The sequence below is a fragment of the Pocillopora damicornis genome, chromosome 3 (assembly GCF_964200805.1).
Source record: "Pocillopora damicornis chromosome 3, jaPocDami1.2, whole genome shotgun sequence".
Classification (NCBI taxonomy): Eukaryota; Metazoa; Cnidaria; class Anthozoa; order Scleractinia; family Pocilloporidae; genus Pocillopora; species Pocillopora damicornis.
Window position 1 is genome coordinate 26,220,314 of NC_142672.1, and position 25,894 is coordinate 26,246,207.

General features: G+C 38.1%; 1 protein-coding gene and 1 pseudogene across 6 annotated transcripts; both read right to left on the bottom strand.

Annotated features, from left to right (window-relative positions):
* Positions 1–148: 148 nt before the first annotated feature.
* Positions 149–880, bottom strand: LOC149049083 (melanocyte-stimulating hormone receptor-like; annotated as a pseudogene).
* A 1,166-nt stretch (positions 881–2,046) lies between these two features.
* LOC113677329 (mucin-like protein) lies at positions 2,047–23,418 on the bottom strand. 6 transcript variants are annotated; one of them, XM_089199289.1, is made up of 26 exons: positions 23,134–23,418; positions 19,471–19,887; positions 18,775–18,906; positions 18,311–18,343; positions 18,041–18,067; positions 17,195–17,221; positions 16,045–16,074; positions 15,538–15,683; positions 14,548–14,911; positions 13,809–13,909; positions 13,290–13,382; positions 12,586–13,178; positions 11,710–11,931; positions 11,047–11,376; positions 10,286–10,540; positions 9,530–9,723; positions 8,717–9,053; positions 7,805–7,930; positions 7,310–7,432; positions 6,673–6,795; positions 6,148–6,276; positions 5,906–6,034; positions 5,224–5,333; positions 4,729–4,844; positions 3,968–4,336; positions 2,047–3,393 (listed from the first exon to the last, which is right to left on the bottom strand). In XM_089199289.1, the coding sequence occupies exons 9-26, from the start codon at positions 14,878–14,880 to the stop codon at positions 3,264–3,266; spliced, it is 3,813 nt and encodes a 1,270-aa protein (XP_089055415.1). In that variant the 5' UTR covers positions 14,881–14,911; positions 15,538–15,683; positions 16,045–16,074; positions 17,195–17,221; positions 18,041–18,067; positions 18,311–18,343; positions 18,775–18,906; positions 19,471–19,887; positions 23,134–23,418; the 3' UTR covers positions 2,047–3,263. The 6 variants fall into 6 exon arrangements, with proteins under 6 accessions (XP_089055415.1, XP_089055418.1, XP_089055417.1 ...); XM_089199292.1 differs by having other exon boundaries at positions 19,642–19,887; positions 23,134–23,283; XM_089199291.1 differs by lacking the exon at positions 23,134–23,418 and adding an exon at positions 21,972–22,324.
* Positions 23,419–25,894: the final 2,476 nt, after the last annotated feature.

Genomic DNA, 25,894 nt, shown 5'->3' on the forward strand with positions numbered 1-25,894 from the left:
TCAAATGCACCTTTTTTTAAAAAAATTCAAATTATGGTTCTACAAAATAGCGTCATCAGTGGCATTTTTAAGTGTAATGATGAGGATAATTTTAAAATCGTCACAATTTAGCTGGCAGACTGTCTAAAAGATAAGCTTATATATGAAGTCACACTACTGCCGCGGTTAAAGCGTACGCTGTCCATAAAGATGGTGTGATGATTCCTAAAGTAAGGGCGCTAACAAGAACACAGGCAAAAGGAAATAGCACAACCAAAATATGCTCACTATATACACTGCTGTCAATAAAGACTTCCTCGCTTTTAACTGGAATATTTAGTCTAGAAACTGACAAACTTGAGCTTCAATGTGTATCCTGTGTTGACTATAATTTTTCAGCATTTTATGATAGATCACTATCGTCGTGAAAAGTCAGAGAAAAATTCCTCCGAAACTTGCTGTTATAAATCTATTGATGGTAATCATCGGCCATACTGTTGGCACAAAAATTGAGGGTCGAGGTACTGTGACGATCTCGTTGTAACGCGCCTAATAGAGACGGTAAGGAATCTATCCACGCTTAAAGCGACAACAGTTATTCCTTATGTACCATTCGCGGACCAAGAGATGGACTCCATGATAACTCCTGGGATACAAGATAGACGAGAGTTCTAGGCGACTACACCGGACAAGTAAATGACAGTGAACGGTTCAGATACGAGACCGTTGATGAAGTCTGCACAGGCCAGACATAGGAGAAGAACGTTGCCAGGTGTGTGTGCAAAGAACGAGTCTTCTTTATCGTGGCAATCACTAATCCATTCAACAATACTGTTGGTACAACGAGGAAAGAAATAAATACGTATGAAAATATCTTCAGTGCATCTTGGAGTTTGGTATATCACAAAGATAAACTTTTGGTGCATCACAAAGATAAACTTTTCACGGTGTTAGATTAACTAAGAAACTTTGGAAATGCAGCCAAAGAAGGCTTAATGAGAAAAAACCATTGGGCAGCGTCTCTTTAAAAATACAAATCTTTGGCGTCCTGTTCCCGAACGTACTCGCTTCAACAACTTTGTGTTTTCTTCACTTGACGAAATGTTATCCGTTTCTCTGATGCTGACCTGCCTGTACCCATATGATTGTCCGTGATCAAAGTCTAATGAAAGGAAGTCGTTACCGTGACTAGCTTACGTTATTCGTGCTGAACTTTTAATCGATATCATCATTTTAGTGAAAGGGGATAAACGTAAGCCTTACGGTGACCATAGACTTCAACGGATCAATACTGGTTGAGAAAATCATCTCCCACCAAAAAGGTCTTCCTAAGTTTAGGAAATGACCTTAGACAAAATTGTATGATCGGGATCGGGATTGGCTGGTATAAACCGTCGGGATTACGGGATTAAAAGAAAATTTTAGTCGGAATCGCGGGATTGAAGAACCCTATTGGGGACCTCATTGTTATGCACGCTAATAATATCTCAAAGGAGCCCTTGTTGCGCTAATTTGAGTCGGAATTTATATGTAAGAAAACGAATAGAAAGAAATATTTGTAAGCAGGGGACCCACTCCCTGAGGTGTGTATTAGTGAGGCCTCTACAAGCCATCAACTGATCTGCATTAATCGCCAACGAAACCTGAAATAATAAATTCTTCACCTGGGTAGACAAACACCTGTGAAGCAAAAAGAAAACCAAATGGGACGAAGTATGATTAAGGATCGTTAATGATGAAGTTATTAACTTTGAGCTAAATTTGTCAAATTCACAATGATAAGATATAACTTATTCAAAAATCTAAGAACGTTCCTCGTTTGATTGAAACGATGCATTAGAGGATTGGTGTTTTAAAGTAAAGAAACCATTTACAGCCCGCTTAACAGAATCGAAAAAAATTGCAACAAAGTTAACAACTACAAAAAAAACAAAGATTAGGAGTTGCAGGCGCTTAGCATAAGTTAGAAGTAAAACTGCAAAGGTCTATCTACGGGCTTCAGCACTTATGTTAGCGAGCTAAATTTCAAACATTCAAGATATCAATCAAATCCCCCCTTAATTAATACTGACTAAATCGACTTTTATTTGAAATATCTGAGTACAAGTCAATCGATCTATCAAAGAGCACAATCCTATGACACCACTGATTCTGATCACCCCTGTTAAGTTTTTAAATATGTACCCAACCTATTTAGCTCCTCTGAGCTTGACCAACAAATTATAAATTCATGATCTCTTGGCTTGACACAAGTACTGCCTTGAGTTAAATTAAAAAATCAAATAAACCAACCCTTTTAAGACTATGATAGGTAGATAAATACGATCATTAAAAAACTCCTATTTTATTTGAATCGACCGCTTCAGGTTGTCTAGCTTGGTTGAGTTGTTCCTGGCTCAAATAGATTAATTCTTCAAAAGGGCATCGAGCCAGATTGAAATGTTGGAAAAAAAACGTGGTAAGCGATCGTTATCGTTTTCGCAGGCTCATTAAAATCTAGCGTGGAGTCTATTTGCCAGACTTGACGCTTGCTGTAAACTAGAAGACAACGGCGAGTTACGCTCTTCATAAACCCCAGATATGAGGAACGTAGGAGAAATCATAAGTGTGTTAAGAACCGGAAAACAGCTGAAATCATACTACAAATGTTTTTTGAAGAGGTTGAAACGGTTTAACCGAATAAAACTCGACCGAAATTTTGAACACATTATCTAGCGATGAAAATGGTCTCCATATGTAGAAACTACACCTCTGGCCTCGGGTTTTCACAGGCTGGATGGCGCTTTCCACCGCCGGATAAATCGCTAACCAGCTGATAAGTGTAATAAAACTTTTCATTTTAACTACTGCATGGCAATTTATCCAGTGGATAGCGTTATCCAGCCTTCGAACAACCGAGGCTCTACCTAAACCACTTTTAAAAAAGATTTCCAACCAGTTTTAAGATAAGATAGATATAAGGTAGTATGAAGAGCTCAAGGTGTAGTAAGATGTTGTTAAGTGATATGACACAATTATATTTTACAATCTTTCTTTCACGAGACGTGGTAAAACACATTTGTAAAATCGTTTTAGTTTCACGGGGTTCGCGTCAAATAATTTTATTATTAGATACGTTCTGACAAGCGTTTACCATCATACGACTGAAATTGTGGTCTCTGATCTAAGGACTAATATTTTTCCCGAGTGAAAACTAAAGTTCCCTAGCACACGCACGGAAGAAAGCTGAGCGGTGACCAACTATAGGGTAATTTCTTTCTACATTTACGATAGAAAAAAGCGTTTCACTGGCTGGGTGCTGGTTCCAGGCTCTCTACAGACTGATGATAACTCTTCATGGCGATGTTTCCTCCAGGTGTGTCATCAACAACAGTAGGGATCACAACAGTTTTGTCCTTCCTCTTCCTCTTCAAACTAAAGTAAATAGATTGAAGAATAGCTTCACATTGATCATTCGAATCTCTTGATTTTCATTTGAATTCACGTGGTAAGGAGTCAAAGGAGGAAGTTGTACCCCTTTAATGTGGTGCCTTTGTCTCAAGATCATACGGATCAGGCTCAAGACATAGCAGGGGTTATTGTGTTATGCCTCTGGGAGCGTACTTTGCCTTAAAGAGGCTCTTTAAAATCGTTATCATATAAAAGCACCGGAAAACTGTCTAGAAAGCTTGAAGAAATGCAAGGGGATTGACTGGCATCCCAATCTGGGGAAGAACTGATACACAATAATATAAATAATGGTAAAAATAACACCAATAATAATAATCATAATCATAATAATGATATCGACATCCCACGAGGCGGTTTGGAATGTTTGGTTTCTGGGAAGGAAGGAAAGCCCAAGAACTCCAAGAAAAACCCTCAGAGCAAGGACAAGAACCAACAACAAACTCAACCCACATGTGACACCAGGTCTAGGATTCGAACCTGAGCCACAGATGTGGTTTGACCACAGGTTTTGACGCCAAAAAGTGTTATTTTGACTTACCATCTCCAAACGATAATGACAACGATGACGAGAAACACTCCTCCCACAATAACACCAATTATAATAAACTTCCATTCTTTTGCAGCCGGTTCTGCTGTTCCTAAAGTTGGCGAAAAGGTTGGTTCGCCAGGTTTAAACCACGCTTCTATACCAGATATATTTGCACCAATAGCTGCTTCAATCTCACTCTTGTGAATGACCATAATTTGAGCCAGTATTCTACGTGGTAGTGCTGACGCGTTGCTGACATATTGGCCAACAGGTTGCTGAACATAGAACGCTATGTAAAGGAGCCCGGATGAGTTTTTGGGGTAATCAGGCAAACGATGGATTTGATCTGTAGTGTAGAGATCAAAAAGGAGCGACCGTCTGGCAAAGAAGGACAAAAAATAATAAACAAAGTGTAAATATCTATTTTTTTTTTTGTTACATTCAAGGACGGTTGAATTATAACAAGGTGCGAAGTAACTTGACCTATGAATACTCTACAACGCTAAACAAACAAAAACGCAGTACGTTCACGTGTATTAAGATTCATTCTGAAAAGCAGCGTTGAGATTGGGCCTTTTGGTTTTCATTGGGGGGTGGGGGAAGGGGAAGACCGGAGAATCTGGATAAACTCCGTGACCCCCTTCAGTTAAGTTAGAACAAGGAGAAACACCAGACTCAATCTATTGTAATACGTGTCATGTACATGTATGGCGTGGAGACTTAGCGATTAACCTTCATTTGTACAGACTAATTTCTTTTAAAATGATCACCTGTTTCTTGTTGTTTCTTTTAGAGCACATCTTGTCCTGTTGTCACGACAGTATATGGTGGTGACAGAAGCCATCTTTTCCTTGAAATCCTTGTCTGTCTTGAAATCCCATTTAAACTACAAACAGACCACGAAAACGTATCACTTTGGGGCTTAGTTATTATTTATCGTCAGGGAGGGGAGGGGGGTTGAAATTAGGAGGGATCACATGGTTTTTAGAGAGGGACAGAGGGAGCCAGTCAGTCGCTCAAGAGTATAAAGGGGGGACTATAAGAAATTGACCGCCTGTAAGGGGGGGAGGGGGAGAAGGTCATTACAATAAAGTGTAACCTAAGGAGGGGATCAGATTACTTAATTGTGACTTCCTCCCCAGGCAATAAAAATAATTGGTCCCTAGGGATGTCAAGTTGCCTGCATGTTGGCGACTTCTTCAGCTTCATCATCTTCGATTGCATGAAATTCTCAAAAAGTCCATTGGTAATATGATTGTACTCACCCCATTTTTACGTTCAATTGAGAACTGGACGGCTTCCTCTTTTTCTTTGTTTGAAGGTCTGCGTGGTTTTTGTAACGTTGGCTTTGGAGCTGTCTCATTCTTCTCTAGACCTAGAAAGAAAATAATGGACAACATCCGATTACAAATACTGTATTTCCTAAAATAACTGTTCACACTCTTATAAGCGTTATCCGAACAAGCGCCCTCCCCCCACTTCCCCCTCCCTCTTCCCTTCATTTCTCGAATAGAAGGGATACGAAAAAAGCCGTTTCCACCGCCAATTTATTTATTACATTTTAAGCTTCAACTACATCGCAATTAGTTAAGTAGAATAATAAGTGCCCCCTTCGATTAAACGCTCTCCTTTCAATAGGTGACTCTCCTTTTAGCTTAAATTCCAGAGATCATAGAGTGAATATAACGTATGTCAAATAGCTCAAAGTTGGTACATAACCATTTCATCTACGTTTGCCTACGCCCCAGCATATCATGCGGTTTCATGGTTTTATAAAATCATATTCATTAGCACACTATTCAAGGCCATCTTACATAAAAATTGTCGAGGACTGGAATGAAATTTCATCCTCATTATTACAATTTCATTCAGTTCTCTGTTCAAGTTCGAATCCTAATCCTGATCCTGAATCAAGTTACAGAAAGACGCATTTTTTGCAGTCGTTACCTCTGCATTTTCCGTTGATAAAGTACAAGTCTTGATCACATTCACACTTGTAAGAGCCACGAGTGTTTATGCATTTGTGAAACTCATCCGTGCAGTTGAACAAGCTCACGTCAAGGCACTCGTTAATATCTGATTAAAAAAGTACAAATAGCAATTAGAAATCAAAAGAAACATAAAAAAGTAAATCATAAACTGCTCCAATTAAACAGCTGTTTAATTTAAGCACAAGTTTTGTTATCAACCTTCACAATCGTAACCATCCTTGGCTATTTCAAATCCTTTTTCACAAGAGCAATTATAACTCCCTGGTGTATTTTTACAGATCTGACTGCAGCGATGACGGGGATTCGAAGGGTCGCATTCATTGATATCTGAAAATTGAAGTGAGTAGCAAAGACATTAAAAGATGGCCTTCTGGTTGATGAGATGATAGCAGAACTCAGATATACAGGTCGGGTGAGGATGACAAGAACAAAACTAACTCGAAGTAAGTAACGTCGGAGGTGTGAATGTGAAGTATAAGGTGTGTTATGCGAAGTGTGAAACGCAAGGTGCGAGGTAGAATAACCGGTGTGAAATGAGAAGTACCGTTTGCAACATTATTTTCCTTTCTTCTGACTGACCTTTGGGATTACTGTGATTTTTCTTTAACAACGCTCAGTTGAAAAGCGAAGGAAATCTTATATTTTTAACCTCTCTTGCTTGAACATTACGAGGAGTCAACTTTACCGCATATGTTTCGCTGTAAACTCAACATTTCTTAATACCTCTACAACTTTTGCCATCACTCTCCAGCTCATAATTAGCATAGCACGCGCATTTAAGTTCATCATTGTCCCCTTTGAAGCAAACATGTTGACAGCCATTGTCAGCAGAACAAGGGTCTTTGGCTGCATAAAAAAATAAGTCACATTGACATTAGATGGAATTATTTGTAAATATGATAAGAACTTGATAACGTGTCGTTTTCATTGATGAAATGAACAAATTAATTAGAAGTCCCTTTTCCCCATTTTAAAACAGTTTACATTTTCTTGCTAGCAGTTAAGTCTGTAAGCCGTTTTACTGCTAAAGGCTTATATTACCCCTTTGAGACCCGCTAAAAAGAAAGGAAGTTGGCCTACGACCCAATTACTCATCCAGCTGCAACTCATTACGAGTATAGCAGGCCAACCCGTGATATTATTCCCAAATCTTCTTAGCGGTTCGCTGCCAACCATTTTTACTCCTGGGTGGAGAGAGGCACTTTTGAGAGTGGAATCACTACTCAAGAACACAACAAGTTGACTTGATTAGGTTTCGAACTTAGACCCTTGGATCAGAGACCCAGTGCGCGTTCCATCGGGTGGCTACGTTTCCCAAGGATGAAGCCAGTAATGTTTTCACAAACACTTTATTTCTCACCTACACACTTCTTTGGATCACTGGGATCAACTTGAAAATAATCGTCGCATGAACAGTTGTAACTTCCTCGTGTGTTGTTACACTTCTGCATACAATCGTTTGTTGGCAGGCATTCGTCAACATCTATAAGCAAATGAAAGAATATCTTTCACGTTGACCACAGCTGTACCTAACATTACGGTCTTTTTGAATAATGGACTAGAGAACACACAAACAGTAAACGCGTAAAAGTTTGAATAAGGTGAAAACCGTTCACACACTTAGAGGAACTCATGGTAACGTATAATGCGTAAGAAGTTCATCAGGGTTAATTGTAAGCCAGTTCCTGACTCCTCTTTCATAAAAAATCAATCGGAATCGGGAGAAAATTACTCCACAAAATTCAATTCCATCTCTGGGTCATGCGTATACCCAAGATAAAGCAGCACAGGACTTAAAGTAATTGAACAGGACTTGAAGTAATTGGACGGGAATTAAAGCAATTAGATGGCTTACCGTCACACGTGCCGCCATCAGCATTCAGTTTGTATCCGCTGTAACAATCACAGAAGTAGGAACCTGGCAGATTGACACAGAGCTGATCACAGTCAATCCTCGACTTATTTTGGCATTCGTCGATGTCTGAAAAATAGTGCTTAGCGTCAGTTAATCAGTAATGTACACCACTGGGTAAAAATTGTCTGAACGTTCAAGTTATCATTAAACCTTTACACCCTAAAATCAGTAAAGGTATTCTCCATACTGATCTCCGTACATTCACTAAGGTGCTGACAAGGAGAATTTGTATAACAATCAACAACTTCTTTACCTGCTGATAATTTTCTTAATTCTCATGACCTCACTGCATGATTCAAAGATGATATTATCAGGAGAAATTAGATGTTAGTCACTCATAGAGGTTAATCGTTCTTTTGGAGTCTTTGTGTGTAAGATAACGGATCATAAGGAATTCTCGACTTGGTTATCTGCAGGGTGTTGTATCCCCTGAAGTAAGTAATTTAAACTAGTGATTATTAAAGCAGTAGGTTACACTTTCTATGGGCTGACCAGAATCTTCCGAAGTGAAAGAACTAAGTCAAGATTTCGAGGGAACAGAACTAAATAAGACGGGTACAAAGAATGAGAGAGTTCTTCGGTTAAGGCATTCTGTCAACATTCTGAGTACGATAGCTTCTTGACCAATCAGAGTCCCTATTTGAAATTCCACACGACGATAGCTATAGTAGTGAGGTTATTCGAAAGCAGAAGGCTTAAAATGCACAACGTCTTTCTTTCGCTAATCGCATATGATTCAAATTTGCCTCCGGAGGTTGCGAGATGTTTTCACGTGTGCTAGCGCGAGAAAGTCACTGAATTTATCTTTGTCCAGAATTCAACTTCATCCCTGGAAAAGGTGAAAGAACCCACCAGCGCATTGAGCTCCATTTCCAGTGTATCCTGATGGACAGGGTCCACATTTATATCCACTGGAATTGGCTGGTGCAGGAAGATCAATGCACTTAACTCCCGCGTAACACGGCCGACCATTCATTTCGCAGGCGTCAATGTCGCTCTCGCAGAACCTTCCTGTGTATCCTCCCTGACATGCACAACCCATGTATACAAACTTGCTGTCAGAGTTGGCTGTGTCGCCCTCTTCTGGCTTTACGCACTGACCATCATGTTTACAGGCGCACATGTTAATAATTGGACTCCAACTGGCACTTGCGCCTTTGTCGTCAAAAGCAACGAAAGTAAGGTTGAACTGCAAAGGGAGATTTCAGACGGTATTAAGCTCTTATTCAAACGAGTAAGCTCCTATTAGAAAAATAACGTGGCAGAGACTCAGATAACCCGCGATCGCATGGAAAAGTTAGTTCCTAATTTTGAGGAGATTGAAACAAGGAATGCACCCTCTTTCGCGTTTCAAATGCCAAGGCTTTAATAAGAGAAGTACATTCAACTAATTTCTCGCGCCTTCTGTGAAGTTTGCATTTTAAAGCGCGATAAAATTCTTGAATTCCCTCACAAAAGACTTTGTCAAAGTGTAAAGAAGCTATTGTTACACCAAATTGGCATGATTAGATCTATCTGACCAAGTAACCTATACGTTACGCTGCAAAATGAAGAATGACGGAATTTCTCGAAGCCAAAGGTAAAACTTTACAGACTGTATCAGATACTTTGATGAGATGATAAATAATTTCTAATTAAAAAGAGAAAAAATGTTTGCAAGCATACCTTTCTTGATGTTGTAACACGCCAAGTGAAATTTAACAAGTTACCAGTCTGGTTCCAAGTAGCCCCTTCAGGACTGTTAATCACGCGAAACGCAATCGTGTCATTATCGACAGCCCTGATGCTCAAGTGAACTGTATCACCAAGGGTCGCATTTATCGCATTCGAAGCAGTCTCTATTTTGGGCGGGAAGTTGTCTGTGAAAAAGAAAAGTGAACGGCAAACAACTGAATGTAATCGTTAAATAAATGCTACAGATAAATTGGATCCGCATAAAAATCTATTAGAAGTTAATTCAAGAGGCTGAAAACAGAAACAAATTCTGATGGATTCTGATACTGTGCTGCAGTGTCATAATCCCCATTGATTACAACATCTTTATGCAATATTGTCAACATTCAAAAATTTTATCAATTTTAACTCATTAAAAATGTTTCGATACAAAAAAACTACATTTGGAATACGGTTGTCTCCAAAAAGAAGTATCAGGTTAAAGTCTAATAGAAAAAAAAAACAGCCTAAGTCGATGCTTTTCATCAATTCGCTTTAAACGCGAAAGGGAATATTACGCAAAATTCAAATATTTGTCAAACATGATCTTGAAAATCAGTTTTTGTTTTCATGATAAAAATCTGTGCTTCTCAATACACACCTCTTACTAACCGAGTTGAGGTCTGTACTGTAAGTTACGACCGAGTTTTTTTTTCTGATCGAATTTATGTTGCAAGCAGGAGATATATGACAAATTCAAATACTTACCAAGTTTGTTTGTCTCATTCACCAGCTGAATGCTGATATCTTTGGTTACCAAGCCAACAGACAAGTCTTTGGTGGAAGCCACGTCAAACAGACATTCGTGATCATTTCCACATTGATCTATAGCTTTCTGTCTTAAACTGTCATTATGCCACGTGATGTTATCAGCAAACATGGGCTCAAAATCAGGATCCGAAAAACTGGCCACGCTTTCATTGTTACCGTACGTAAATAAAGATTGGGACTGGTTAATTTGCCCTGAAAAGAATAGCGTAGAAGACTTGTAATGAACTTGTAAGGCTGTAATGACGCTTAGGATCAACCGTCCAACTGCCATATTTTAGCGCGAAGACAAAAGATATAAAATGAAGAAATTCTTAAGAAAAGAACTCTCAAATTCCGGCTGCCTTCCGCGTCCTCGAAATGTCGGAGTTTAAATTTCTCGTGCTAACCGTTCATTGATGAACCGTTCTGTAAGTTACGCTTAAATATATCCGAGCGGAAAAAACGAGTTTCCATTAGTTGCAGTACGAAGTTAGCAAGATATTTAGTATGTCTCTAAAATCAAATTGAGGTGAAAGATTTCAATTTAAACAATTTTTTTTTTAATTTAGCGGCCCGTGCAGTGAAATACGGCCCGCTAAATCAGGCAATCTTAGGGCACGCTCTAACCTAGAGACCGTATGTTCTTCCCTGTGTGATGTGTAAGTAGAGTGCTTCCCACTTACAAGGAAAAGCAAGAAAGACTGTGTGGGGATACTTACACTTGACACCAAACGAGAAATGAATATCCCTTAATGAAAATGACCTTAAAACAGTCCCATCAGGCCTTGTGAAGTCATCATCCGGGTTATCGTTCCACGTTCCCAACAGTCCTTTGGTGGTGTTTTTGAAATCCTCACCGAGACTTACAACAAACGACAACATTTCTTTCTTCACGCAGAAGTTGACGGATGTTGTTGAGGGAAAGGAAACCTGTAAACAGTTTTTCTCTGGTATTGAAGCAGAGAGATTTCCACCGATTGCTATACTTTTGTTTGTTAGGTTGTTGTAGCCGTGGTAGAGTTGCCTGTCTAACAAAATGTCCAGTCCTCCTAAAAGTGAAGAATATGATAGTCAAGCTGCGCCTTCACAAGTCCTAGGACTGCTTTCTACGGATGTTGGCGTTAATTTTTATCTAACAACACGTGTGAGATCATAACCTGCTAATCCTCCTCCTTATTTTATTTTATTTTTTTTATGTTATTAACTGTTAATTTTCAAATTGTTTAATAGCATGTAAAATTCTGAGTCAGTGAGTAATGCATCAAAAAACCATCCAAACTCTCTCAAGGCAGATTTTAACCCTGCAGTGAACAATTTATTTACCAATTAAACGAGACATTCTTTTCTTGTAAGTTATGTAAAATGCATAACAGTATCCTTACCTTTAGGCTTTACCCGTATTTCGATTGTGCTGGTATTTTCTTCTTTAGCTGCGCCGGCTGAGAAAATAGTTGCTTTCGTGGTATTCCCTTGAGCAAGTTTTGTTCTGGCCTGAAGTTGGAATTGCCCCTCTTTTGCGTCCACCATGACGAACTCACCGAGACCATTGAAAGTATAGTTTCTATCATCTAATGTTTTAATGTGAGGATCACCCCAGAACCAACCTAAAAATGTAACAAAAAATTCTCAAAAACATACCGAAAGCAAATAGCGATGATGTTTTATTCCACATATTAAAATATTTCGAATTAACGAGTTGTTGCTGGAAGGGAGAAAAAGTCAGTTACTTTTTGCTTTGTAAGTTTCGGGCCCTGATATAATCTTTTTCAAGGTTCCGTTGAATGCTAGAGATGGAACGCAGTTTTTCTGCAACTGTGCCAAAGTCGATTGTTATACCGACTGTCGTGACAAAGTATGAACTCAGGAAATAGTCGACGCCCTTCTTGTTAACAATCTTTCAACAACCAACGTGTGAGATCACATAACGGACCGGCGGTCTGGATATATTAGAAGCAGCTAGAACAAACAAACGATGAGACTCGACAGGGGAGCAGGGCTGGCGCAGTGGTGAGAGCGCTCGCCTCCCACCACTGTGGCCGGGGTTCGATTCCCGGACCTGATGTCACGTGTGATCTGGTATCACATATCGGTTGAGTTTGTTGTTGACTATCATCCATGCCCCAAGGGTTTTTCTCCAGTTCCTCCGGTTTTCCTCCCTCCAAAAAAGTTAACATTCCAATTCCAATTTGACCTAGAAACAGTGGACAAGAAGAACCCATGGTGGAATATCCATTGTCATTGCTAATTTATAAACTTACGTCTTGGTGGCGGCCTATACAAGGAGCAGTGATCAGACGGACGGTATAAATAGAAATGCTCACACATATGTGTATCAACACAGCAAAACTGATAAGCCTGCCGGTCTGTGTACATTTCCTCCATCTCTTCAACCTGATTAAACCAGTCATCAACTGCTGTCACTTTAACGTGTCCGCCATCAGGAAGACCAACTTTGAGAGAGCCCCAGTCCTCCCAGTTAGTTGAGTAACAACACTGCTGTCTCACAGTAAAACCCCTGATATTATTATTCATCGCGGGAAAGGGAATGAATTTGACACGCCTGGATTCGTAACACCAATCGGGCCAAGAGGACCACCAATCCCAAGAGAATCTTCCCCAATCTAACCAGGCTTGCCATTCCGTACAAGGACAGGCCATCCGCCAGTCTGAGCGTATCAGTTTATCGTACCTATCACGCATGTTTAATTCTCTTTGGCGCATACTCCAAGCCATGCACTTGTCTAGTGAGCCTTTTTCCACACTGTTCTCGATCCTCCAGAAATATTTTCCAAGTGATCCCGTATTTCCTTTTTGCTTATCGAGATTATACATTCCAAACAAAGTTCCGGATCTAAAAAAACCAAAAAGTGTAAATCAATTTAAAAAAAGATGTATTAGAAAGTTCGTATTTCAAGGAAAATGATTAAAGATCGTCATAGACCTCCTGATGCAATTTCCTCACCCTTCAATGTTCAAGTAATCCTGACCATCATTCCCTGCGTTCCACCCAGCAACAGGTAGACCATAGTAGCCAGTCCAGTAACGGTAATCAGAACTGTGAGGAAAAAAAGGGGGTAGTCAGTGTTTGATAAAGAACGTACATGATTATATTTAATAAGGCTATTTTGTAATTGAAGCCAATCTCAGCCTTCGTATCAGACGGTGTCGTGGGTACGTGGTGAAAATAAAGGCCCAGTTGCCTCGAAAACGAGTAGTGGAACTCTCTCAATTTTCTTTTCCAGACCTCTTGTGACTCCTCGGCTCGACGATTCAAACAGCTCACAGAACCGCCGGCTAAGCCGTTTTTCGAACATGTCAGCCCTTGCGAAGCGAAAGTCTCTATGCAAGTCTTGGATTGCAAGATTTCAGAAGCTAACATTAATTGCTTCGTTAAGTTTAAGAAAGGTTTATCATGGAAATTGTAAGTCATTACAATACACTAGAATTATGTATTTCAAAATGGCTAAAAAAAGAAACTTACTGATCTGCAGGAACCACCCACTGAATACCATTATAAGGGTAATTGTACATCAAGAACGTATTAAATCCATTTGTTATTATAACTGCTTGAAATGTGTTGCTCTGAAAAAAAAAATTGAAGCTTACATCAACTGACCTACTTACACTAAATAACAAAGAGATTTTTAGGAAGGGGAGAGATATAAAAATAATGCAATATGTATTATAAAAAAAGATATTGAAATCTACAGGAGAGAAATATTTCTCCTATTTCTTTGTTGCTGTTGGTTTCTTTGTGGTTTATATTTGCTAGTTTTATCAATCTATTTGTTTTTTCAATTTTTCATGAATATTTATTCGAAGCGCGTGAACTATAAAGAGTGAAAAATGGCTGGTCTCTCTGAGCCTGGACACTAGTGTGAACTGCATTGTAATCGTAATTAAGACTTCAAGTGAACAGCAGCTAGAATAGTAAACAACTATTCACCGAAGTGGAGCTGACTAGTTGTGACATTTACCGCCCTGCAAAGCGGTGGAGTAAAATAGCACACAAATGTGATTTCAACTCATTTATTCCCGCAACGATTACAATATTTAAGGGCGTAAACCCCGCGCGTGAATGTCCGAAGGTGAATAGCAAACAATATTTCAAATTGAATTTTGAGTAGACAATCAGAGCGCGCCTTCGAAGCTATCCACTGTTTTAGTATGTAATAAGAATGAGTATGGACTAGTTTGATCAACCACACATATTTACTTACCCAGTGACAGTTTAACTCAATTTCCTGGTCTCCATAATAGTAATAGTAGTATGGATAATAGACGTACGGACAGAGATTCTCCCAAGTCACTACAAGGACCCAGGAGGCCTGAAATTTGGAAAATCCTTCAATGTACTGCCTTACGTTTTTTGTAGCCATAGCAAGAGTATCTTTGGAACTTTCCTTATTTTCTTCGTATATTTGATAATACACCCTGTTTTTTTTTGAAGGCAAAGTAAGTATCAGTCGTCGCCCAGAAAGGTGCAATAACAGCCATATTTCTGAACCATCGGTAGATACCAAACTTCTGCGGCCACCACCAGCTCCACTCATAGTTCAGTTGGATTTTACCGTCGCGGCATATCTACAAGACAAAGAATGACGGAACACAATCAGGCAGCTCGATCAGAAAGCGGATAATCATATTTTTGCAGGTTGATTTTATACATTTGTACGTTATGATTATTTACAGATGTATGCAAACCCTAGAGTGTTCTCTAGCATTACACACGAATGGCAAATCTAATTCTTAAAGTACAGCCTTGAGATAACATTACATTGCTAACAAGTTAAAGCAAGTTTTCAATTGAGTGTTGAAACCCCAAAACCAAATTTTTCCCAGCGACTAAGCAGAACAAAGGGTTACATCATTATTGGCCAATGAGAACTCAGAGTGAAAGCAAGGAGACTGCTTGGCGCGCGGGAAAACGCAGATGACCAAGTCACGATTGTTAGTTAGTTTTGCATCTGATTGGTTGAGAGGATAGCGCGAGTTTTCTGGACCAATCATAGTGAAAAGTTAAGTAAAATTGACGTTTACTAAACTTAGTTGAAGAAATTGAATTTTTTTATAGGTTTTAAGGCTGGAAAATAAAGCAGCAAAGAAAAATATAACATTTTGCATGGAGTATATGATGCTTGTGGTAATAAGAAAATACAACGAGTACGACGATAACGTAACACATATGAAGATCATCGACAAGAACTTACATGCAGTTTATAATGTCTCCCCGAGAAGAAGGGGAATCCCTTCCAGTCTGTATTTATTCGTAAGCACCGCCGGGAGAAATAATACCGTGAATCGAGACGAAACTCGTTGTCATTCTGCTGAGGGCCAAACGGATACATGTTGCTCGCTTTGAATTGAAAAAGTAAACGAAAGAGTGAACTTCAAATAATAGAGCATTAGGGAGGTTTACCGTGTATACGCAGGTTCATTTCAACTCAATAGGGACTGGGAGAATTGTATTCAGTATAGTTATCAAACAATAGATTATTCTAAATGACAAACTGGTTTTATTTAAGAGAGAAAGTGGTAATTCAATTAAATTTTCTGAAAAAGTGCAATTAGCTAATTCTTTCTAGACATGAAATTCATTTGCATTTATACACAGTTTAGTTACAGTTGCAAACCATTAAATTAAGGAGGCGCAACAAATACAAGGGAGAATATAATCAAAACAAAAACTAATTATAGAAGAAACTATAACTGCTTACTATCAATAGGAGGGGCAGTCGGTTTAACAGCTGTTGAAAAATAAAGCACAACATAATATCTAACAGCAAATGTCCATAAATAAACAGAAGTCAAAGCAAATTAAGTTACACCGTGCAGAATTTCTGCAGCACTTCACGTTACATCGTGCAGAATTTCAGCATCACTTGACGTTACATCGTGCAGAATTTCAGCATCACTTGACGTTACATCGTGCAGAATTTCTTCAACACTTGATGTTACACCGTGCAGAATTTCTGCAACACTTGACGGTACATCGTGCAGAATTTCTGCAGCACTTGACGTTACATCGTGCAGAATTTCTGCAACACTTGACGTTACATCGTGCAGAATTTCTGCACCACTTGACGGTACATCGTGCAGAATTTCTGCAACACTTGACGTTACACTGTGCAGAATTTCTGCACCACTTGACTGTACATCGTGCAGAATTTCTGCACCACTTGACGGTACATCGTGCAGAATTTCTGCAACACTGGACGGTACATCGTGCAGAATTTCTGCAGCACTTGAAGTTATCCAATGCAGAATTTTAAATAAACCGGGTTATCAGATTTTTAAAATATTGTGTTAAAATCATAGACTTTATTGTTCATATATTAAACGTTCCGAGAATTTTGGGCACTTTCATCATGTTTAACAAACCATGCAGTGGAAAATGGATTGTTTGTATGGGTAAAATGCTTTGAAATATAACTGTCCGTTGAATTAAACAAAGTTTTGCCCTTTTGAAACGATTCTTTTCCTTTCTCCGTGAAAATCGAAGTATCTCTGGTGCTATCATTTATAAGACATTTCCGTGTTTCTGCCTAGATAGTGCCACTTTGAGGTCACCCTTCCTCTAGGTCTATAAAAAAGGTGTAATTTGAGGTATTTTTGCGGAATTGACACTAAATTTAATCCTAAATAAGCCATTTTTGGCGGAAAACGCTAGTTTGGAAAACACAAAATAGTTTGGAAAGCGTTATCTATAATCTAGAGCTGCTGATGAGTAAGGAAGGATTCCATATCGGCACTCGATGTTTGACTGAGATAGATGTTAAACGATGTCATGCCCTGAACAATTTTTGAGAGGTTCTATTGGCAAAAAATGACGCTGTTTGTTTTCATATTACTGATGAAGGTACTTACTTTTAGAAGGCGGCTCTGTTGTGTCCGCTAAAAAAATAAGGGACAAATGGAAAAATTAATACAAATGGAAAAAAATGACGTTGTTACAATAATTGCAGTTCCCAGTGATTGGTAAGGAAAACACACATCAAAAACAAAGATTAAGCTTAGGTATAATAATTTTATATAAAAGGAAAATTAGTACTTATTGATTATATATACTTTAAACCTTTATTTTTATAAAGGATGCAAGGAATGAAAAGCCATTGATCTCAAAAGTTAGAGAGTTGGAAAACTTTGGACCTTTATAGAAAACGGAAAACTGCGGAATATTTGTCACACATAATGACAAACGAAAGGAGCTTGCACGCCTTGTGTTGTAGCCGTGGATTTGGTTGTTTCTCGTGAGTATATTTTCAAATTTTCGAAGGGGGAAAGTCCTTTTTATAAAGAACATGAACTGAACGAACTGTACCAAATGAATGTTTTGAAATTAAAGTCAAGTTTCTTGAAAAAAGGGACCCGTATGTGCCTCATTTGGGCTTGTTTATTCTCCTAATTATTCGCAAAATTACAACTCTATGAAGATTTTTTACAGCTTGATCCTCAGACTAAATTATAATAATTAAGGTATGAAAGTATTATTGAGTTATATAGCACGCGAAGAGAAGATTTAGAGAGAATAAAAACTAGATTTAAAAATTGTATACCCGTGGATTTTGATATTTTGTAAATAGCTTGAGACAAGATATAATTCTAAATGGTTGTTATCTGTTTTTGTATAAAGATCAGTTTTTTTCATGTTACCCCAAAAATTACCACTAACGTGATTTTTTTTGTTTTTATATTACTAATGACGGCACTTACTTGTAGCCGGTGGCTTTGTCGTGTGCGCTAAAAAAATTAGGGAGAAATGGAAAAATATGCAATTACATGGCAATATAATTATCATAGGGCTTCAATACATTTTTTAAATAGAACCATAGTATATTCGAACTTTTTTCTAAATCCATTTCTCGCGCAAAAAGACTTTATGTTTTAAATTCCTGGCTTTTTGCTTTGTTTTGCTTTTTGTTTTTTTTCATTTCTAAGATTGTCTTTTGATTTATTTTTTCTTGTTTTGATGTCAGTACTTACGCCTCGGAGTTGTTCCTGTCGGACTTTGTGTTGCTAAAAAACAAGGGAAAAAATTGTTAAGTTGAAAAATCTGAAAATTTTACATCGCGTAGACGCCATAACTTACTAGTTGAATGCATCATAATCGCGGGAACGGTGCGGCAATTTTTCAAATTGTAGCTCATAAGCTTCGGGTTAAAGTGCTGAGAAAAAACTGTCCAAATATGTTTTATGCAACTCCCTGCACGCAGTCTTGGTGTAGAAATATGACTTTTATTGTAAAACAAGAACAGGCTGCCGAAAGTTTGTAACCCAAAACCCACAGTCTAACAAGTTACCTCAACCGGCTGTTTTATATTCTCTGAGATGGTGGGCTGATGCACCCCTCCCCCTCCCCCTCCCTCCCCTCCTTCACGCTGCAGTGACTGCAGGCTTTGAAAAGACAGAAATGTAAACATGACGGCTTAAAGAAATTTGATACTAACCCTCTGGCGCCGCCGATGACTGTGCAGGAATCATAGACTCGGTCACGGACGGACAAACGCAGGTGGCCAATTGGGTCTGCTTTAAAAATAGACGTGTCGTAGATATTACACCTTGACTTTGGAATTGCGAGGCTAAATAAACATAAAAGAAGAAAAATTATTTAGCGTCCATGTAATACTAAGCATAAAGCCTAAAAAAAATGGTTCTAAGGTTGTATGTAAACATCCTAAACGAAACTTCTTAGGTGTTTACCAAAGAGGACAGTCCAGTAATGCTGGGGCTTAAAAAAAATGTTATTCTTTAAGACTACAGGTGATCTTACGGCATAATTAATTTTAATTGTTTAAAATATTTCATAATTATGATAACTTAATCTCTATATTGTTTTGACACGGATGATAAAAATTTCTGATCAATTTAACGAGCATGTTTCTTCTTAAAGATAGGGAAAGCCGTGAAGAACTATGAAGTTCATAAACGTATCAAATCATAGGAGCTTTAGGCTTACCTACATACACATTCAGTTTCATATCCTCTTGTTAAATTTAAGGATAGTAAGACATTTATGGAACATTCAGACATCATTTGAAATTTTCATTTCAAAATAAAGAGTCTTGTATGTGCGTGTTTTTATTTGGTCAAACGTGCAGTTCTTACTACACCAAAAAAAAAATTAATGCTGATTGTCGGTGTACCATTTAAATTGTAGATCTGAGTGGCATTTACTTCAGCCGGAGAATAGGTCACTTGAGAGTCATTTACTGGGGAAGACTCAGAAAGCTTCAAGGACGAATAAACAGCTGATGAGCTTGGACAAACGCAGGTAGAAGACGGCTGATCAGTAAACGTTGGTAAAGGTGACTCACTGCTGTGTCGAGGAGTGGTTGGTAATTTTGCAGAGGCTTTCATAACCACGGAAGCAGTCATAACCTGTTGAGGAGTTTGCCATCGTATAAGTGATGTAATGTCAGAAGTCATCGAAGAAGTTGAAGAACCTTCCACAACCACAGAAGAAGTAAAAACGTGTTGAGTAGTTTGCAATTTTACAAGTGTCTTGCTGGTAAGGTTCATCGAAGGAGTCACCAACTGGTAAGACGAATTCCATCCAGCAACTAAAAAAACACAAAGTTGAATGGAAAATCAAAACCGATGACTTGACTGGGTTTGGTTAGTAAAAAAATCAAGCATGTAAAATGTATGGAGCAGTTCATTTTAACTAATTTTGACTTAAACTGCTGCACATTCGAAATGAAAGTTTCACCGCTGATCAGCTCGATTTCGAACGTTTCGAGCCAAATTGACATGACTTTACATGAATAGCCAACAGAACACCTTTTTCGATCTCACTTACAAACCGAAAACAAGGCAATCTTAAAATTAAACTCCGCTTTTTTAATGGACTTACATCTGAACTCTAAAGAAACTGCTGTATTGCGTTGGCAGGCAAATATGCAGCCACAGAGCTTTACGCTCGAAACGTCAGCTTTTCGAAATTCCAGTTAATTAACAATTATCAACATAAAGTGGGTTATCAACTGAGTTGAGTAAGACAACTTGCCTATCCGAGATCGGATAATTATGCAATAAAGGGGTTAGTTTCTAAAGAAACTGCATGTGCTGCTGCGTCGGCTGAGAGGTTTCGAGCGAAAGGCTAAGAAAGGGAAGGGCTAACGCTCGAAATTTCACTGTTTAAGAAACCCTGAACGGTGGCCAATTTACATTATCAACCCAGTTGATCATACCCAATTTTCTTGTTTTGTTAAAAAATAGCTCTTAAGATTTCGGTTAAGCTCCTTTGGCCAGCCAAAGTAATTTTACCCATGAATTCAAAATTTATTTTCATATGAAACATGACCTTTATGACACGCAACATTTTCTGACAGCCTTGAAAGGTTCCTGTCAGTAATTCGATCGGAGACGCTGTTAATGATAGTCTGATAAAAGTTTATTAGCATAGTCCGAGTTTTGAACTTAAATTTTAATTTGTATAAGACATCATTTGCCTCTTCTTCGTCTTACAGATATATTTTATTCGCCCTGTCTTACGTCATTTCTCAAGGCCTCCAATTAGTTCATGAATCGAAGACAAACAAAGTAAACCTCAAGTATTTTAATTTTCTGGCATAAAAAACACCGCAATACTAACAGTTGACTCTAACACATCTGCTTCTGTCTATATTTAACAATGATCCTTTTAATGATTTAAAATTTTACGGTCATGATCTAACGAAACCGGTTCTACTAGAGAAATTTTATGTCAAAAACGTCAAAAAATAGTGTTTTGACTGTCGACGGGTCGATTTTTTTTTCTTTGCTTATGTTCTGCCCAGCAGAATCACTTTACAGTTATAACTTGCGTTTATCTAATCAATGTAACATCTCTAAAATGGAATCGATCCATGCTTGTTGTTCTTCAATAGCATTTGAAAAAACAAAATCGAAGTTAGGACGAGGCCTTTAAATACTGTTTAAAGAAGCCTTAAAGCTTCAGGATCCAATTTAGCCCTGAATTTCTTAGGATTCTTCCAATCGGCCGCATTCAAAATCCCATAGTATTATATGAAATGAGAAATACATATACATATATATAGATATATAGGAAGTCTGTGTTTCGATTTTTCCGTAGCACAGTGTTCGATACGTAGAAGTGGAGCGCGATATATATTGAGATAGGGGGAAAAGAGAGACTTTCATCCCTAAAAGCCTGTTTCGTGAGTACTCGCTCATCAGGGGATTTTATTTATCTTTAATGAAATCCCCTGGTGATATATACATCTTTTTTTTTCGCGACATAAAAGATTACGTATCACAAAAGAACTTATCACAATTTACTATGCACACTCGAGTAACACACTTTTGCGTAATTTAGTTCGTCGATCGACCAAATAGCAAACGCCGCAGCTTCTGAAAAAAACCAACTTTAAAATGTGTTCTCTCCTTTTTATACGAACCGTTGTCTGTTTCTTGGTTTTAACGGCTCCTAAAACTCGGCTGTTTTGAACAATCTTATGTCTTCAAACGCTATTCTCACAGTACAAGAAGTTGACACCTCTATAACTCGATTAAAGAAGCATTTCTTGACGCCATCTTTGATTGACATGTTGCAAGCCTTTCTAGCAACCTTAAACCAAGACGTTTTTCAACGAATTTGACACACGTAGACCTAGAATTTAGTTTGGCGAGAAGGTTGACTTACCTTTATGGAAAATAATGAAAAGAATCAAAACACAACTTGTGATGTGCCTCATATTCTCGTTAGGACACACCGCTTTGAAAATGATTTATTTTTCCTGTCAAATGAAGGGTCTTGACATTTCCTCACTATAAATTTGCATGACCACGCGCACTACAAACCAGGTTACTAGGCAACTTTGAAGGTTTCTTGACAATATGTCAAAAAAAACTGTATTTGAAAACAATTTTTCAGCCGTCGTTTTCAGTCGAAAATGCTTGAAAACAAAAAATACAAGCAGTTGTCTGATTTATTCAATAGAAAGCAGTAACGTTACGAGACGTGTATGCCTTGGCGACAACGCAATTTTTGTGAATGAGCGTCTGTTTAGGAATACTTCCGTCTTTTCTGAGAAACCGACGCACCCTGTTTTCTGTCACTTATGGCTAAGAACGGGAGGTTTGACGTGCTTTGGCGTTTGCGAAAGATCTCAGCAGGATGTATGTCGTATGATAGTCACAGCTTCCTCCGTTTTATCACCGGCTACCTAAACTCGATGTAAGATTACATCTGTACTCTGTACCCTGTACAATATTTATGACGCGTAATATTTATGTCGCGCGTATTTCTTTGTCTTCGAGGTATTTCGGAACTGAAGATGGGTTTTCCGGAAAAGTCCTCGCTGGATTCCGTTCTTTTGACGAGAGGGGTGGGTTGGGATGAGTCCGCCTATTCGATTAATTTTACTGGCCCGATACTTCGGATCAGACGATCGATAGTTTCGTTCAAATTCGTCTCCGAGTCCGTGAGAAAAGTCAGATACACAAATAGAATAACAAAACTCCAAGGCCGGTAACATAAGAAAAAACCGACGCGATTCTAGAATGTGACAGCGTCAAGGAAATTATAATGAGCGTGTCTTGAGTATTTGCAGTACATGTGTTTTCAATTCCGTTCCAAAGCAACTCGTTTTTAAAACATTGGGCAAAATATTTACCGCAACCCGTCAATAAAAATGTGTGCTTGTATCAGCTAGGTGAGCAAGAGTAGAAGTCGCTTTGAACCAGCTACGTTCTCTGTCGAATGCGGAAGTCGTTCATACAAGCATTTCATTTATCTCATGTCTGACCACTGCCAAAAGGTAAAGAATTCTTAGGCTAGCCAAATATACGTAAAGATCACCTACCTCGATTTAAAATTGCGAATAAAAGTATTGCATGAAAAGTTCTCTGCATGTTGCGATCGTGATACATTGCAATTCGGATTGCTTCCACAAAATTAATTTGTTTGACGGTTGATCTGACCTCACGTACACAGGTAAGAAAGCCGGTTAGTTCAAGTTTCAGTAGACAAAGGATTACGACAATTGGTTGTTGATGACGGCCAGTTGTTATCAAATTCATCTGAAACGCTAAATCACTGCTACTTCAGGCCTGGGGTAAAATGTGGACTGGACTATTTTTTGGACTATTTTTTTTTTTATCATTTTATGGGGGGGGGGGGAAGGACACCATTCGTACTAAGGGATGCAGTCTATCAGCACTGAGGGAGGGGTGGGAGGCACAGTGTTATGACTTAGGGAGGGGTGAGAGACGGACTATTACTACGCAGTGAAGGGTGGGAGGTGGTTGTAATAGTAAACGCTGCCGGTGAATGGAGCTTTTAATCAATCATACAAATTGTTTTAATCGGTTTTTCGACTAACCTTTTTTTTTTTTTTTAATTTTGTCATGCGAATGCAAAACTGCCACCTAAACACTGGACTTTCATCCTTATTGAAAATATCGCGTCTACGATCCTCCACTGTTGAGTTATGCGTGTGGCTTTTAACTGAATAGAGTTGTGCACCACGTTTCCCTTTATGTATACAGTATATGATTACTAAATTTCTCTATCTTCCTTTTGTCATTGACCCTATCAGACAAGATCACGGAATTTCCGGTCCTTAGCCTTAAGTTTTCATATGCGCTATCGCAATTTTAATCTTTATACATTTAATATTGTATATCATTATCATATATATATTATCATTGTTGGTACAATCGTACAAAGCAATCTTCTCTCTTTTCAGTTACACAGTTTTCCCCTTTTTGATACAATAAACCCACGCTTGAGTGTCATGTAACGCATTCCATTTCGCACATTGATGATTAAAACAGCCCAGCTTCAGCGCTAGATGATTTTTCAAATAACAAGTTTGCCTTTTATAACTTAAGGGCACAATTTTTTTCACATAGCCACTGCATTGTTCATTAAATCCACACAAGTGCAAATTAAATAATTACCTTTTTCGAATATTACAGATTTCTAATTTACAAATGAAGTATTTCCCTTTCGCAAATTACCGATTTGATTTAATCTCACAAATAAAAACTTTTTCATTTTGTTTCGTTTCGCAAATCAGGGTTATCTCATGGTTAACATGACCCCTCATTTGACAAGTCGTATAAGGGAAAGGTTTGTGGAGCACGCCCATTCTTCCGTTTTTTATCTTTTTTTTCGCTTAAACGAGCGTTCATTAGTATGCATTAATTAGCGGCTTAAATAATCCAAATTGTAGGAAGAGATTAATTCTCACGTTTTGTTTTTATAATATATACAAGGTGCAGACGGAAAAGTTATCGTTGCCAATTTCCTCACAGCCCACACACTTAAACTTTATTTGTGCAATTCGGTTTTTTTCTAATTTTTGCACAATATCTTGATTTGGCCTGCATTTAGCAGACACTTATCACTCTGACTGTTTGCAGAAATTGGAAAGAGATTTCGTTCCCTCTCGAGTCATTGGAAAACATCGAGGTCGTTTTTTCATTGTCTCTAAGAGGGCTTTCTGTAATTTGCGATACAAAACAGATTGACAGAATTTTATTTGTGACATTAACTCAAATCGGTAATTTGCAAAAGGGCAATACTTCATTTATGAATTAGAAATCTGTAATTTTTAAAAAAAGGTAATTGTGTTGTCTGCACTTGTGTGGATTTAATGAATCAGTGCATCGGCTATGTGACAGAAAAATTGCGTCCTTGAGCCATGAAAGGCAAACCTAATATTTAAAAAATTATCCAACGTTGAAGTTATGCTGTTTTAATCATCAATGTACGAAGTGGAATGCGTGACATGATACTTAACATTCCATGGCCATGGGAACGAGGTTGGGGTCCAACGGTCCAGTCCATATTCTATCCTATGCCACTACTTCAAGAGGTTTGAATATTTTGCAAGAGCTTTAATTTGAATGTAGACTTTCAGTGTTTCAAGGGAATTTTTTTTTTTTGGAGGTTTGAGATGAGTAAAACTTCGGCCGGAATCCTAAGTTCTATTAACCTAACATTATCCACTGAGCAGAAAAACGATATATTTTCAATGTTTATTACTTTTTGAGGAACAGTACTCTACACCTATTAGAGACAACCATTGTACAATTTTGTTTATTTTTAACAAAGACTACTTCATCTAAGCCGTTAGCTTCCTATAGTCCTCGATTGAAGTTAATGTGGAATGTTCTGTTTACTTTTGATATAAGTTGCCCCGCTGACACAAGTTGCAAGAGGTTTTGAAAGCAATCTGTCATCCATGTTACATCCCAGCCTAGAGTCAATTTATAATCAATTAATTGATCACCCAGGGTGATTTCCTGTGTTGAAGAAGTATTTTATCACCTTCTGTGTTTCCAGTCTTAATCCGGTCATTTCCGTAATTGGTAAGACTTACGATATCGGTTTCCTTTACTAAACAACAAGACAAAACTTTATGATTAGCTTAAGCTACCTTTTAAAGTGATAAGAAATAACATGGAAATTTTTCAAAAAAGTGCCTGTTTTAAAATTCATAAAATTAAAAATTAAAAAATAGACAAACAACATATGGTGACGAGGTGTCATGGCGGCTAGTCATGCTAAAAGTTTGCTCCTGATCTCTTTTTGTTTACTGACTCTTAATCCTGCTT